Source organism: Ochotona princeps, chromosome 6 (genome assembly GCF_030435755.1).
Source record: "Ochotona princeps isolate mOchPri1 chromosome 6, mOchPri1.hap1, whole genome shotgun sequence".
In the NCBI taxonomy this organism is placed as follows: Eukaryota; Metazoa; Chordata; class Mammalia; order Lagomorpha; family Ochotonidae; genus Ochotona; species Ochotona princeps.
The window spans coordinates 11,652,068-11,667,735 of NC_080837.1; the positions used below are offsets into that span (position 1 = coordinate 11,652,068).

The following is a 15,668-nucleotide window of genomic DNA, read 5'->3' on the forward strand; positions in this document are numbered from 1 at the left end:
CAGCTGGGCACTGGGATATGGGATGCAGAGATCCTGGTTGAGAACCCCTGTGCCAAGTCCCTGGCCACAGTTTTATCCTTTCCTTATCTTTGTGTTCACCCTTGTGTCCTTCCCTAGGTCTAGTACGGTGTCACACTGCATGGGGCAGTCTTCAGGTGGGCCACTGAGGAGCTTCCCAGAGCGTGACCTGGTAACAGTGGTCATGGTTTAAGAGGTTAAAGGTTGACCTAAGGTCTGATTACAGTCTCAGCCAGTGGAGCTTATGTTGCGTGATAGGTAAGAATTTTGTATCCAGACTTAGTTAGTTAGTTTGTGATGTTATTTGCTGAAGCAGTGAGGAGACTGATTAGATCACATATGCAAAGGCTGCCTGCAGGGCAGAGTGAAGGATGTTAGAGATGACAGTTCAGCAATGCCGTCAGGGACCCAGGTGCTGTCCACCGGTGAACTTCATACCTTGTTGTTGACTGCAGACCAAGCACCTACTGCCTCAGGACAAGTGACAGACATGAGCAAAATGGACGTTTTTTTAAGGTCTCAAACCTTTGTGGCTCATTTTAGAAAAAGAAAGGCTATACCTGATATCATTGCAGTGCACTTTTTCTTACATGAACTTTCTTTTTTAAAGATTTATTTATTTTTATTGCAAAGTCAAATATCCAGAGAGGAGTAAAAATAGAGCAAGATCTTTGGATGGGTGATTTACTCTCCAAGTGGCCACAATGGCTGGAGCTGAGCCAATCCAAAGCCAGGAGCCTCTTTCAGATGTCCCACACAGGTGCAGGGTCCCAAAGTTTTGGGCTGTCCACGACTGCTTTCCCAGGCCACAAGCAGGGAGCTGGATGGGAAGTGGAGCTGCCAGGATTAGAACCGGTGCCCATATGGAATCCTGGTGCATTCAAGGCAGAGACTTTAGCCACCAGGCTACTGCGCTGGGTGCTTGTGTGAACTTTTGATGGAAAATCTTTCTCTTTAAAGATTTATTTGTTTTTATTTGAAAGGCAGATTTTATGGAGAAGAGAGACAGAAAAAGAGGTCTTCCATCTGCTGGTTCACTCCCCAGATGGCCACAACGGCCAGAGCTGAGCTGATCAGATGCCAGGAACCAAGAACCAGGAGCTTCTTTTAGATCTTCCACATAGGTGCAGTGGCTCAAGGCTTTGAGCCTTCCTCTGCTGCTTTCTCATGCCATTAGGAGGGAGTTGGATGGGAAGTGGAGCAGCCGGGACATGAACTGGTGCCCATATGGGATGCTGACACTGCAGGCAGACAATTAGCTTGCTGTGCCACCACACCAGCCCCTGTTTGAAAATCTTTAAACTTATTTTTACTTCTTATTTACTTGTGAGAGAGAATAAGAGCTCCCATGCAGTGTTTCTTTCTCCAGAAGTCTGCAGTCGGGCTGACTCCTGGCCAGGACCAAAGCCTGGAACCAAAAACTGAATTGAGGTCAGTGAGAGTGGCAGGAGCCCAGTTACATGAGCTGGCTGTCACCTGTGTCTGCCGGGGTCTGTGTTGGCAGGAGGCTGCAGTCCAGAGCTGGAGATGTGTGTCACACGGTGCTGAAGCTGGCCTCCTTCTTTGGGGATTATCCCAGTAACTGGGTGTGCAGTTCTGTTCTTGCATGCTCCTCGACATGCAGGAAACTCCTTCAGTTGGTTTGGTTATTGCCTTGTTTCTTGTTTTGAGCAGAAGGATCGTATGTACATAAAACAACAAAATGTGATCTTTAGAACTATCTGTTTGATGTGCAGCTATTTTTGTAACACCTGGTGTTTATTGAGATGACAGTCAGGCACAGAGCTATTACCAGTGATATTTCTTGCATGTATTGCAGATAAAACTGGGTGTAGATGGCTTTGACTGCCAGCTGTAGCTGCCCTCAAAGGCTGCCATTGGGATTGAAGTCTCCTGGTGTCGTTGCTGTTAATTACTCTTACACCACAGAAGAGGATTGGTTTCTGAGATAAGAAGCAGAATTTTTTTTTAAGATTTATGAATTTGTATTGCAAAGTCAGATATACAGAGAGGAGGAGAGACAGAGAGGAAGATCTTCCATCTGTTGATTCACTCCACAAGTGACCACAACGACTGGAGCTGAGCCAATCCGAAGCCAGGAGCCAGGAACTTCCTTCAGGTCTCCCATGTGGGTGCAGGGTCCCAAGGCTTTGGGCCGTCCTCTATTGCTTTCCCAGGCCACATGCAGGGAGCTGGATGGGAAGTGGAGCTGCTGGGACTATAATCGGCACCCATATGGAATCCAGGTGCATTCAAGGCGAGGACTTTAGCCACTAGGCCACCGCGCCGGGCCCAAGAAGCAGAATTTCTTGATTCCGAGTTAAGAATCCTTTGCCACAGGCTGTTCCATGGTGTAGTGGGTAAAGTTGTCATTTGCCTTGCCAGCATCCCATATGGGCACCAGTTCATGTCAGTCTAGGTTCTTGCTAAAGTACCTGGGAAAGCAGTGAAAGATTGTCCAAGTACTTGGTTCCTTGCACTCACCTGGGAGACTGGAAGAAACAGAAACTCCTGATTCCTGGCTTCAGACCTGCCTGGGTCACTGTGGCCATTTGGGGAGTGAATCAGCAGATGGAAGAACTCTGTGTGAGCCTCTGTAAAGTCTGCCTTTGGAAAAAAAAAAAAAAAAAAGTCTTTAAAAAAGAATCCTGGGCCTGGCATGATAGTGTAGCAGTTAAAGTGCTTGCCTTGAATGTGCTGGGATCCCATATAGGTGCCAGTTCGTGTCCTGGATGCTCCACTTCCCATCCAGCTCCCTGCTTGTGGCCTGCGAAAGCCTTGGGACCCTGCACCCACGTGGGAGAGCCAGAGGAAGCTCCTGGCTCCCGGCTTGGGATTGGCTCAGCTCCAGCCGTTGAATCATCAGACGGAAGATCTACCTCTCTGTATATCTGACTTTGCAATAAAAATAAATAAATCTTTAAAAAAAATTTAAAAATAAAATTAAAAAATAAAATTAAAAAATTCATTGCTTGATGTTACATCACATGAAAATCCTAATCACATCTCAACAAGGTCTTACCCATGCCATGTGGCCATTGTGGTGTCTTTACTCGCAGAAGTCACTTGGCATCTGAGCTGGTAGAAATACTCCTTGGGAGCTTCTGTCTTGGCTATTGAAGTGACGCTTCTCACCAACACTTACTTCATTGGTCAGAATAAGTCATACCCCCTTACCACAGGAGCCAGGGAAGGGCAGCCCTGGGGGGCACCTAGGAGTAAAAGGATCTGAAATAGTTCTGAATAGTACTGTGACTACCACTTTTTTTCTTATTCTTCCAGAAAGAAAAGCTATTTGAAAAAAAAAAAAAAGATTTATTTACCTTCTATTTGAAAGGCAGATTTACAGAAAGACTTCCATGTGCTGGTTGACTTCGTCATGGCTGCAATATCCAGAGTTGAACTGATCTGAAGCCAGGATCCAGGAGCTTCTACCAGGCCTTCTATGTGGGCCAGGGGCCCGCCTCTTCTAGGTCCTCTTCTGATGCTTTCCTGGACACATTAGCAGGATTGTGATTGTATCAGCTGGAATTCGTACCAGTGCCCATATGGGATGCTGGCACTACAGGTACAGGGTTACCCTACTTCTATGTGTTGCTGGTCCCAAAAAGCTGATATTTTATTCAGTATCACTAATAGGAGGAAACCTAGGAGCTTTAGTATTTAAAAAAAAAAAATACAGGGCCCGGCTGCGTGGCCTAGCGGCTAAAGTCCTCGCCTTGAAAGCCCCGGGATCCCATATGGGCGCCGGTTCTAATCCCGGCAGCTCCACTTCCCATCCAGCTCCCTGCTTGTGGCCTGGGAAAGCAGTTGAGGACGGCCCAATGCATTGGGACACTGCACCCGCGTGGGAGACCCGGAAGAGGTTCCAGGTTCCCGGCTTCGGATCGGCACGCATCGGCTCGTTGCGGCTCACTTGGGGAGTGAATCATCGGACGGAAGATCTTCCTCTCTGTCTCTCCTCCTCTGTGAATATCTGGCTGTAATAAAATGAATAAATCTTTAAAAAAAAAAATACATATATGTATGTATATATATAAACACCCTTCTAAGGAAGCTGGTTTAGGAAAAGGCATATGTGTAACAGCTTTACAGTTTCACAAAGGGCCAGGCATGATAGTCTAGCGGCTAAAGTCCTTGCCTTGAACGCACCGGGATCCCATATGTGCGCCAGTTCTAATCCCGGCCACCCTGCTTCCCATCCAGCTCCCTGCTTGTGGCCTGGGAAAGCAGTCGTGGACGGCCCAAAGCCTTGGGACCCTGCATAGCAGGGGAAAACACTGCCATACATATTAGCATCCCATGATGGAGTACCTGGCTGTATGGCTTCTGATCCAGAGATAAAAGATTTTTTTAAAAAATTTATTTATAATTTTTATTGGAAAGTCAGATCAGGTTTACAGAGAAAAAGAGATAAAGAGAAAAATCTTCTGTCCGCTGGTTTATTCCCCATTGTCGTGGCCACAGTGGCTGGAGCTGAGCTGATACGAAGCCAGGAGCCAGGAGCTTCTCCCAGGTCTTTGACATGGGTGCAGGGTCCCAAGTCATGCTCTACTGCTTTGCTAGGCCACAAGCAGTAAGCTGAATGGGAAGTGGAGCATCCACGACACGAACTGACACCTATATGGGATCCCAATGCATCTAAGGTGAGGATTTAGACACTGAACCATTGCGCTGAATCCCAAATGAAAGATCTTTTTCTTTTGGTCTGTTCCTCTCTCTGTCACTCTGCCTTTCAAATAAATAAATAAAATAGGGCCCGGCCCTGTAACCTCGTGGCTAAAGTCCTTGCCTTGAATGTACCGGGATTCAATCAAAATTTAAAAAAAAATTTAAACAAATAAATAGAACAGATTTTTTTTTAGATTTATTTTATTTTTATTGGAAAGTCAGATATATAGAAAGGAGAGACAGAGAGGAAGAACCTCCATCTGTTGATTGATTCCCCAAACACCTGCAACAGCTGGAGCTGTGCTAATCTGAAGCCAGGAGCAGGGAGCCTCTTCTGGGTCTCCCACACAGGCACAGGGTTCCAAAGGTTTGTGCTTTCCCAGGCCACAAGCAGGGAGCTGGATGGGAAGTGGGGCAACCGTGATTAGAACTGACACCCATATGGGATTCCCAGTGTGTTCAAGGCGAGGACTATAGTTGCTATGTACCATGCCGGGCCCTGCATTGCTTCTTACAGAGGTACTCAGAAGTACTGCCTTTGTCAAATATATGTATATACATATATACATGCATATACACATATATTTTATATACATACTATAGACATACACCATTTATATACATAGTGTACATCTATCTGCATGTAAATATAATATATTTGAATATTGTATTTCATTAGACTAAAACGTTTGTAAATTGTATATATGGTATTTAATCACCTGCACCTTTATTTAATGATTGGCTGTAAAGTAGAAAAGATAAATAGCTGTTTCTAGGTAGGACTCTGAAATGGAGGTGAGGCGTAGAGCCCACCTGTGGCTTTCGCTGTACATCTGGATGCTGGATAAGGGAGCATGTCGTGTAGCTTCGTGTGCTGCCCTCAGCTGTGGAGAGTGTACACTGATACAGGCAAGGCTGGCTCAGCCCTATCCCACAGGTGTAACTGGCCCTGGGAAAGGATGGTGGCAGACACAGGCCGGCTGAGGTAGATCAGAACTAAAGGAGAGAAGCGATCAGGGCTGTATAAAATCCTAAGTTCAAAAGTCATTAAGGAAGGGAGTTGCAGGGAGAGAAGTTCCTCTTGACTGGGCAGTGGGCAGGTGCAGGCGTCGTGCCGTGCCAGGTGCTTGCCTACCAGGTCGGTCATGGTATTCCTGGGGAAAAGGAAACTGAACCTTTTGCTGAAGTGCCCGAAACTGAAACCCATGTTCCTTCCACCATCCAAGCCGCAGAATTGGATGAATATTATTTTTAGTTTCTGTGTAAGCTTTTATAGTATTTTCCAATTTCTGTTTTCTTTTCTTTTTCTTTTTTTTTTTTAATTGGAAAGTCAGGTACACAGAGAGCAGGAGAGACAGAGAGGAAGATCTTCTGTCCGATGGTTCACTCCCCAAGCGGCCACTATGGCTAGAGCTGAGCCGATATGAAGCCAGGAGCCCAGAGACCCTCTTTCGGGTCTCCATGTGGGTGCAGGGTCCCAAGGCCTTGGGCCGTCCTTGACTACTTTCCCAGGCCACAAGCAGGGAGCTGGATGAGAAGCGGGGCCACCGGGATTAGAACCGACGCCCATATGGGATCCTGGCGTGTTCAAGGCGAGGACTTTAGCCATTAGAGCATCTCACTGGGTCCCCAATTTCTGTTTTCAAAACCAGAATTCTGGGAGACAGCATAATGGGAACAAAAGCCCCCCAGGGACATGGAGGATGGTTTGAGATGACCACAGAGGCCTTGGAACTGTGATCAGCTCGCCAGATGGAGGGTCACTTGGAGCAGGCCCTGCTGGGGTTAGTGTCTCCAGCCCCTCCTACTAAATGCCAGTAGGGCCCCAGCCAGAAAGTTCAGGGTGTGAGTTGAGATTAGTGGAAGAGAATTTTTTGTTTTTTTAAAGATTTATGTATTTTTACTGGAAAGGCATATCTACAGAGATAAAGATCCTCGATCCACTGGCTTACTCCCCAAGTGGTTGCAGTGGCAGGAGCCAGGAGCCTCCTCTGATTCTCCCACAAGGACGCAGGGTCCCAAGGACTTGGGCCATCTTCCACTCCCTTCCGTGGCCACAGGTAGGGAGCTAGATGAGAAGTATAGCCCTGGGATACAAATCAGCACCCACCTGGCATCCCGGCGTGTGCAAGGCAAGGATCTAGCTGCTGGGCCACCACACCAGGCACAGAGAGAAGTTTGAAATAGAGGTGACATGGCTGGGAGAGCCTTGTTCCCTGTGTTCCTGAGTTCAGTGAACACTTTTTCCAAGAATTTTTTTTTTTTAATGTTTATTTAATTGTATTTGAAAGGTAGATTGTACAGAGAGAAGAGGAGGCGGAGAGATCTCCTATCCTCTGGTTCATTCCCCAAATGGCCACAGTAGCCAGAGCTGAGCTGATCTGAAGCTGGAAGCCAAAACATTCCTCAGGTCTCCCACCCATATGAACACCACCCATATGGAATGCTTAGCTTGCTGCACCACAATGCCAGCCCCTTCCCATGTACTTTTTGACAGTTCCTCACTTTTAAGATGTTCTTTGTTCTTAGTTTCCATGAAACACATTCACCTGGTATCTTTTTCTACCTTTCTGTTATTTCTAGTCTTCTGACTTTACTCTTAAATAATTCCTGTTCTGTAACCTCTCCTTAGGAAATCTCACAAAGTTCATGTTCATTTGTTCAACTACTGGATCCTCAGTTACCACCTGAAGTAGTTTCCCAGTAGAGGCTCTAGCCGTTGCATCCCCAGCCCCATAGCTCTGCTCTCCCACTCAGGGAAGGGAATCCCCAGAAAACCTTCTTATTCCTGCCCACCTTTTGACAAAAAGAAGTTTGCTTGTCTTGTTCCCCCTGCACTCTGGGCTGCTTCTGTGGCACCTGCAACACTGGCTGACTGTCTTATCTGCATGGTTAACAGCTCAGATTCCAGAGCCTGTATGGCTGGGATTCTGGCTCCACTACTTGAGCTGTATGTGTGATTAGCTTGGAGCTCATGTGGGGGCTATGAGGATTAAACCCAGGATGGCACCTATACTTAGTATTTCATCAGTCCGTTTGTTTGCCCCCAACTAGTGCTGGAAGGTTGGCCTCAGCTTGTCTTACTCACAGGAGTTGACATGGACTGGCTGGCTACTCAGCTCCTGTTGGATCTAGGTACCCTTGCACTCCTCTGGGTGCTAGGGAAACAGTAAAGGAGACATTCCTGTCTTTGTAAATCTCACGTTTAGTTGGGAAACAAAATAAAATTTTGGGTAGTGTTTAAGTGTAGGGGAGAAAATATGGCAGGAAAAGGATTGGATTCTATATAGAGTGACCTGGGAAGGTGACTGATAAAATATTGTCTAAGCAGAAATCAAACTAAGTTAGAAATATGTAATCTGTGAAGAGTATTCCAGGCTGAGGCACCAGAGAGTGTGGAAACAGCTGGGCAGGAACGTGAGTGATAGCATGAGCCAGTGTGGCTGCTCAGTGAAGTGAGTGCGCAAGGTGTGGAAGGGAGAGGGCAGATGATTGTAGCCCCTGCCTTTGGGGAGAGCAGCCCGGTCCCTGGGGTGGCGGGGGTTGGAGGCTTGCAGGTGCCTCATCATGGGTCTGGCAGGGCCAGGGTGCTTAGGAACATAGGCAAGCCCAGCACTGTGTGTGCTTTGCTTATATTTTTTTCCCTACAATAGACAGTTAATAGTTCCCTGCTGTTCCAAGGCAAAGTCTCATCTTGGGCCCAGATAAACTGATAGTGTGTACAGATGTGCCCTCTGCCTAGACTTAGGTATTGTACTTCACTCCTGAGCACAGCTGGGCCAGCCCTGGGGAGTTACGTAACACAGGCAATTGACCCTGGGTATACCCTTGGGCATATTTGGGGGTCTGGGAATAGATGATCTACATGCCTGGCAAAAGCAGTTAATTGTGACTTGAAGTACACATTCGGTACAGGACAAGTTGTCAGGTCTGCCCCTGAACTCATCTAAGGCCATGCAGCAAGCAGAGGGATGCCCAGCCCCTTTGCTAGCCACCATGCCTCAAGTTTAAGAGCAGATAGTCTGTCAAAACCTAGAACTGGAATTTTCCCAGTCAGTACCTAGTGTGCCCCTGGGATTCACCTGGATGTGCCCTGTAGGTGTCATGTGTATGTGGGTTACATCCCTCAGGGAAGGGCTGTGACCAGCAGTTTGTGGGAAGGAGTGGGGGATCCCCTGCCCAGCTCTTTAAGCAGACACATTGCAGACGGCTCTCTCTCGCACTGCCCTCTGCTAGCTGTTGCCTCTGGGCCTTGGTCTTTGAGCACTGATCCTCTGCCAGATAGCTGGGCCACAAACCTTTGCTCCTTCGAACCTCAGCTGAAGGCCTGTGTTGTTCCATCTTCCTGTCTGGATCACCTGCCTCCCCGCAACACTCAGCATCCAGCACACCACTCATCTGCTCCTCGCTGCTACGTCCCTTCCTGCCTGAGCCTCACCCATCCTCTCCTCTTCCCTTGTTCCAGCGACAAGGCATGGACCTCAGGAATGTCTGCTTTGCCGTCTAATTCCAAGCAGTCAGTAGAGAGCGACACATCTTTCAGGATTTCCCTTCAGGTCCATCTCATCCTTTCCTTTCTTCTCTTTATTATTTTTTTTTCCCATTACCTGAGTCCCAGGCACTAAACGTCAGCTCTAGGTGACAACAGCACTATCTCCAGTCTCCCCCTACCTTGGTCTCTCCATTTTCTCATTCACAGAAAGCATTCCTTCACCCTCTACTATCCACTTTCCTCCGCGGGCCCTCAGGGATCCCCAGTAATGTGAGAGCTGCAGCTCCAGGCTTCCTCTGCTCTGGGACACATGTCCTGAAGTGCCTCAGTTGTATCTTCCTCTGCTTCCCATTACACCTCACCAGGTCCCACCTTTGCATTGTGGCCATGTCGCTTCTCTGCCTCAAAATGCCCTCTGTCGGACCTGGCATGATGGCCTAGCAGTTAAAGTCCTCGCCTTGAACGCGCCGGGATCCCATGTGGGCACTGATTCTAATCCCGGCTACCCTGCTTCCCATCCAGCTCCCTGCTTGTGGCCTGGGAAAGCAGTCAAGGACGGCCCAAAGCCTTGGGACCCTGCACCTGTGTTGCTAGATCCAGAAGAGCTCCTGGCTCCTGGCTTCGGATCGGCGCAGCTCCGGCTGTTACTTGTGGAGTGAATCATCAGAGGGAAGATCTTCCTTTCTATCTCTCCTCCTCTCTGTATATCTGACTTTGCAATAAAAATAAATAAATCTTAAAAAAAAAAATGCCCTCTGTCTCAAGCCAGCTTTGCAAACTACAATACATACCTCACATGTTTTGGGTTTTGTTTTGTTTTTTGAGGACTTGTTTGTTTAAAAGTCAGTGTAATAAACAGAGAAAGAGATCTATCCATTGAGTCACTCCCCAGATGGGTAAAACAGCCAATGGTGGTCTGTCCGGGCTAAAGCCAGGAGCCAGGAGCTCTATCAGATCTCCCATGTAGCTGGTGGGGGCCCAGGTACTTAGGCCATCTTCTGCTGTCTCCCAGGCTCATTAGCAGGGAGCTGGATTGGAAACAGAGCAGCCGGAGCTCAAACTGTGCTCGCATATGGGATACCCACATTTCGGGTGATGGCTCAGCTTGCTGTGCTGTAATGCTGCCTCCCCACTCATGTTCTACCCTAATCCCTCCTAGAACTCCAGTGTTACAGTTCCCCAATCAGTTTACCTCTTGCTCATGCTTCAGTGTTTCAACACCAGTTGTTTCCAATGGGGGGTAAACTCCTTTGGACACTTGGAAGACAAGGTATCCTATGTCATCAATTCTTAGATCCACTTCCGGGGGAACATTTATAATTTTAACATCTCAGATATCAAGATTTCTCTTATAATCAGTAACTTGTCATTTCACTGACAACAGTGATCTTTAGAGAAAACCACTGTGTTAATTTTCTTTTTGAAACATTTATTTTTATTGGAAAGTCAGATTTACAGAGAGAAGGAAAGACAGAGGGAAAGATTTTCTATCTGCTGGATCATTCCCCAAGTGGCCACAACAGCCGGAGCAGATCCTGAAACCAGGAGCCAGGAGCTTGTTCCGGGTCTCCCATGTGGTACAGGGTCCCAAGGCTTTGGGCCATGCTGCCTTCCCAGGGCTCGAGCAGAGATGGAAGCTGGATGGGAAGTGGAGCAGACAGGACATAAACTAGCACCCATATGGGATCCTGGCAGATGCAAGGCAAGAACTTCAGCCATTAGGTTACTGCACCGGGCCCGTGTTTGTTTTTTAACTGTCAATAATGTCTTGAATTTGGTAAAATATGTTAACATTCACTATTCCTGGTTATTTTGCAGATTGGAATCAGTAAGTACTTGCTGAGTAAATGGCAAATTTATCTTTTTTCCTTCAGCGCTCTCTGCCTGCAATATTCCCATATTCAGTCACCATTGTGTGTCTCACAGCCCTGTGTAAGGGGCGTGGTGGCTCCCCCACTCTGTCCGCACTGATGCTTTAGGAGGACAAACCTCCCCTCCCCCACCGTCCTTGAAATCCTGGCAATTATTAAGTGACACTGAGTGATTCAAGGAGTTATGTTATGCAAATGAATTTTCATGAGGTGTAGGAGAAAATTGGGAGCCACTGCTGAAAGGAGGAAGTTAAGGTCCCAAGTATGAAGACCCCATGAGCTCTCCAGCTGTCTTTGTTAGCCTCGTCTGTGGTCATTTGCCTGCTTTGACCTTGATATTCCAATGACACTTAATTCTTTATATAACTTGGCCTTGGGGATGTTAGAATTGTGTACATATTTGGCCCAGCAAATAAAGGGCAAGTTAATGGAGCAAGGCCACACACTGATCATGGACAGTGATTTAGAAGGTCCCAGAGCTTTGCTGGATCCCATATGGTTGCCAGTTCATGCCCTGGCTGCTTTACTTCCTGCACAGCTCCCTGCTTGTGCCCTGGGAAAGCAGTAGAGGATGGTCCAAAGTCTTGGAACTCTACACCCGTGTGGGAGACCTGGAAGAAGCTCCTGTCTCCTGGCTTTGGATTGGCTCAGCTCCAGCCATTGCAGCCATTTGCAGAGTGAATCAGCACATGGAAGATCATTCTGTGTCTCCTTCTCTCCATAAATCTGATCTGCGTTTCCAATAAAAATAAATAAATCTTTTTTAAAAAATCATCTCTGGAATCAAGCATATGTGACAGAATTTTTTTTTTTTTTTTTGATAGTCAGGTAAGTTGTGCTTCTTTGATTGTTGCTCAGCAGTAGACTGAGCGGCTCAGAAACTGAACTCTCACCACTGATTTGGGGGCCTGTACTGACTCAAGAGACAAAGCATAATAAATAATAACCAAACCAAACAAACAAAAATTGTGAGATGGAGGTTAGACAATAATTACCATGTTACCAGCCATCCAGTGCTTATGCACGGGGTTGCTCGTTTCCTAGACTGCCTATTTTTGAGCCTTGGAACCAGCCTTTAGATTGGTCCTGAATCATTCACACAAGCAGTAAATGGCAGGGTCAGACTTGAGACACGGGCCTCTGTTCCAGTCTGCACTTTACAGATGTGCTTCATCATCTTACATGTGGGAAAAGATAGCTAGCAGATAACCAGCCAGGGGTCAGATGAAGCTCAAGAGAACATGATCTGGCTCATTTCCTTTGTGTACCCAGTACAGTGCTTCGCATTTGATACAGTGTACCCAGTACAGTGCTTCCGGATAGGAAGGAGATAGGGAGATGAAACAGTAGGCTACTAGAAAAACCCCTGCTGGAATATACGTGAAATTTGCTTCCCAAAGCAGCTCACATAAAAATTGGCTTTAAAAATCTGTGAAGGGGGCTAGCACAGTGGTTCAACAGACTAATCCTCTGCTTGTAGCACTGGCAGCATATGTTGGTGCTGGTTCTAGTTCCCATCCCATCCTATCCCTGTGCTCTACTTCCCATCCTGATCCCTGTGCCCACATGGGAGACCCAGAAGAAGCTCCTGGCTTCTAATCAGCTCCACTCCAGTTTTTACAGTCATTTGAGGAATGATTCTTTTTCTCTCTCTTTCTTCATTTATCTCCGTAAAATCTGCCTTTCAAATAAAAATAAATCTTTAATTAAAAAAAGCCCAGGGGGCATTGGTCCCAACACAGTATTAAGCACCAAGATCCCATATGGGCATCGATTCATGTCCATCCAGCTCCCTGCCTGTGGCCTGGGAAAGCAGTCGAGGACGGCCCAAGGACTTAGGACCCTACGTTTATGTGGGGGACCTGGCAGAAGATCTTGGCTCCTGGCATTGGATAAGCTCAGCTCCAGCCGATACGGCCATTGAAAGTGAACCATATTTCTCTTTCCTTCTCTCCATAAATTTGATTTGACTTTCCAATAAAAATTAATAAATCTTAAAAACCAAATGATGAGGGAAGAAGTTGTGGAGCGGGCAGGTGAGCCAACACTTAGGATATCCAGATCCCAATATGAGTCCTGGCTACTTTACCTTCCAATCCTGCATCCTGCTGTTACATCCTGGGAATCAGGAGGAGAGTGCCTCTCCATGGAGACATGGATGGAATCACTGGCCTCTGGCTTCTGGCTGGCCTCCCTGGTCGTTGCTGGAAGTTGGGAAGTGAACCTTTAGGTAGAAGACACCGGTACCTCCTCCGCAACACCGCCCCCCCCCACCTCCAGCCGCCATTTCTGTCTCTATTGCTGTGCCTTGAAAATAGATGGGATGATTGGGAAGAAGGAAGGCAGGAGGTATCGTACGCACTTCCTCAGACGGAAGTCAGGGAAAGAATCCCAGGAAACTACTCAAGTTCCTGTGGAAGCAAAGTAGAATTTCATAAGAACATAATGGGTAAGTTAAATAAAGATGGAGAAGAGAAAACTTATGGTGGCTGTGCAGGCCCTGATGTCATGTATGTCAAAATAATATCCTCTGATGGTCATGAATTTATTGTAAAAAGAGAACATGCACTAACGTCAGGAACAATTAAAGCCATGTTGAGTGGCCCAGGTCAGTTTGCTGAAAACAAAACCAATGAGGTCAGTTTCAGAGAGATCCCTTCCCATGTGCTATCAAAAGTATGCATGTATTTTACCTACAAGGTTCGCTACACTAACAGCTCCACTGAGATTCCTGAATTCCCAACTGCACCTGAAATTGCTTTGGAACGCCTGATGGCTGCAAACTTCCTAGATTGTTAAATAAAATAAATGATAATAATAAAAAAAGAGAAAATAGATGGGATGTCTTGGCCACAGTCAAATGTTACAGACACAAAGCATATAAAACAAGAAGCCAGCGAGTGCCCCTCTTATTAAAGATAAAAAAAGTCATGGTGGAGAGGAAGTAATGATTTGCGCAGTGATCTGCCTGCTCCTCTCACCCCAGTGAACTTGAGACCTACCTTCCTCTAAACTGCCATAGCAGTTTGAACTTGGATCATGGTACCTACTATCATAGTCTTCCTTTTATTACAGTTAATTCTGTACAGGTTTTATCTCCCTTCCTTGAGTCTAAGCCCTTTGAGTCAGGGTCCACATGTTATCTTCACTTCCTCCTTCTAGTTCTTAACATTCTGTGATGTTAAGCATTTTTGAAAATAGACATTGTTCCAGATTACATTCTTTTGGCCAAAATGAATGAATGCCTTGAACCTAACAAATTAGCTTTTGTGCAGTCGGTAGAGTGAGGTTATATCTACACGTTTACTATACCCAGCCCTATCCATTCGTCTCAAAAGGCAGGAGTCTTTTTTTTTTGCCCCCTAATTGTTATTTTTCTTAAAAGGCCAGGACTGTAAATACAGGATGCTTTTACCCTCAAGCCTGTTCTGTTGGTGTACACTGGAGTGCATGTGGGTTGGTCAATGTGAGATGTGTATGTCAGCCATTTGGGATGATTCCAGTGCTTAAAACATACACTTGTCAGTAGTCTCTTCTATTGCTAAATGTGTGTGGTGCTTGTTCATGGGAGTAGGGGAAAGAGAGTGAGGATTAGGGATCAAGTGTTGAGGAATCTCATGATGAGAAGATGGCCTCTGAAGAAAGCTGTGGGAATATTCAGTGTGAGCACAAGCGGGGGTCATGCTGATGGTGTGGCAGACCCTGAACAGAAACAGAACTGCTCGGAGCAGGTTGCTTACCTGGCCTACTTGCTTCGCTTCAGCTGTGTAGGACCTGCCTGGTTCAGTGCGGGAGAGTTCCTACCCGTGGCTCAGTTTTGGGTGTGATTGATTCATTGATCTCAACAGAGTGGCCAGAATCCCAAAAAGCCAGCTTGTATTCAAAATAATATGTTTTGGAAGTAATGGGAGGGGCTGGTGCTGTGGTAAAACATGAAGCCGCCCACCTACCGTGCCAGCATCCCAAAAGGGTACCAGTACCAGTTCGAGTCCTGGCTATTCCATTTCTGTTCTAACTCTCTGCTAGTGGCCTGGGGAAGCAGTGGAGGACAGCCGAAGTTCTTGGGCCCCTGCAAACACATGGGAGACTTGGAGATACTGAGAGAAAGATCTTCTATCTGCTGATTCACTCCCCAAGTGACTGCAATGGCTGGAGCTGAACTGATCCAAAGCTAGGAGACAGGAGCTTCTTCCAGGTCTCCCACGTGGGTGCAGAGCCCCAAGGCTTTGGGCCGTCCTTGACTGCTTTCCCAGGCCACAAGCAGGGAGCTGTGCGGGAAGTGAAGCAGCCAGGATTAGAACCCAGCGCTGATATGGGATCCCGGCGCATGCAAGATGACAACTTTTAGCTACTAGGCTACCTCACTGGGCCCAAATAAATGATTTTTTAAAAGATTTATTTATTTTTATTGGAAAGTCAGATATACAGAGGAGGATAGACAGAGAGGTAGATCTTCCGTCCAATGATTCACTCCCCAAGTGACTGCAACAGCTAGAGCTGAGTCAGTCTGAAGCTGGGAACCTGGAACCTCTTCTGGTTCTCCCATGAAGGTGCAGGGTCCCAAGGCTTTGGGTCATCCTTGACTGCTTTCCCAGGCCACAGGCAGGGAGCTGGAT

General features: G+C 46.9%; 2 protein-coding genes across 5 annotated transcripts in view; both read left to right on the plus strand.

Moving 5' to 3' along the window:
• The window catches only part of AP3S2 (adaptor related protein complex 3 subunit sigma 2), a 58,823-nt gene that overhangs the window by 26,814 nt on the left and 16,341 nt on the right, over positions 1-15,668 (plus strand). The gene's annotated exons all lie outside the window — the stretch shown is intronic.
• Positions 13,385-13,864, plus strand: LOC131480518 (elongin-C-like). Its single transcript, XM_058665590.1, has one exon. It carries the CDS (start codon positions 13,498-13,500, stop codon positions 13,849-13,851), a length of 354 nt encoding a protein of 117 aa, XP_058521573.1. The 5' UTR covers positions 13,385-13,497; the 3' UTR covers positions 13,852-13,864.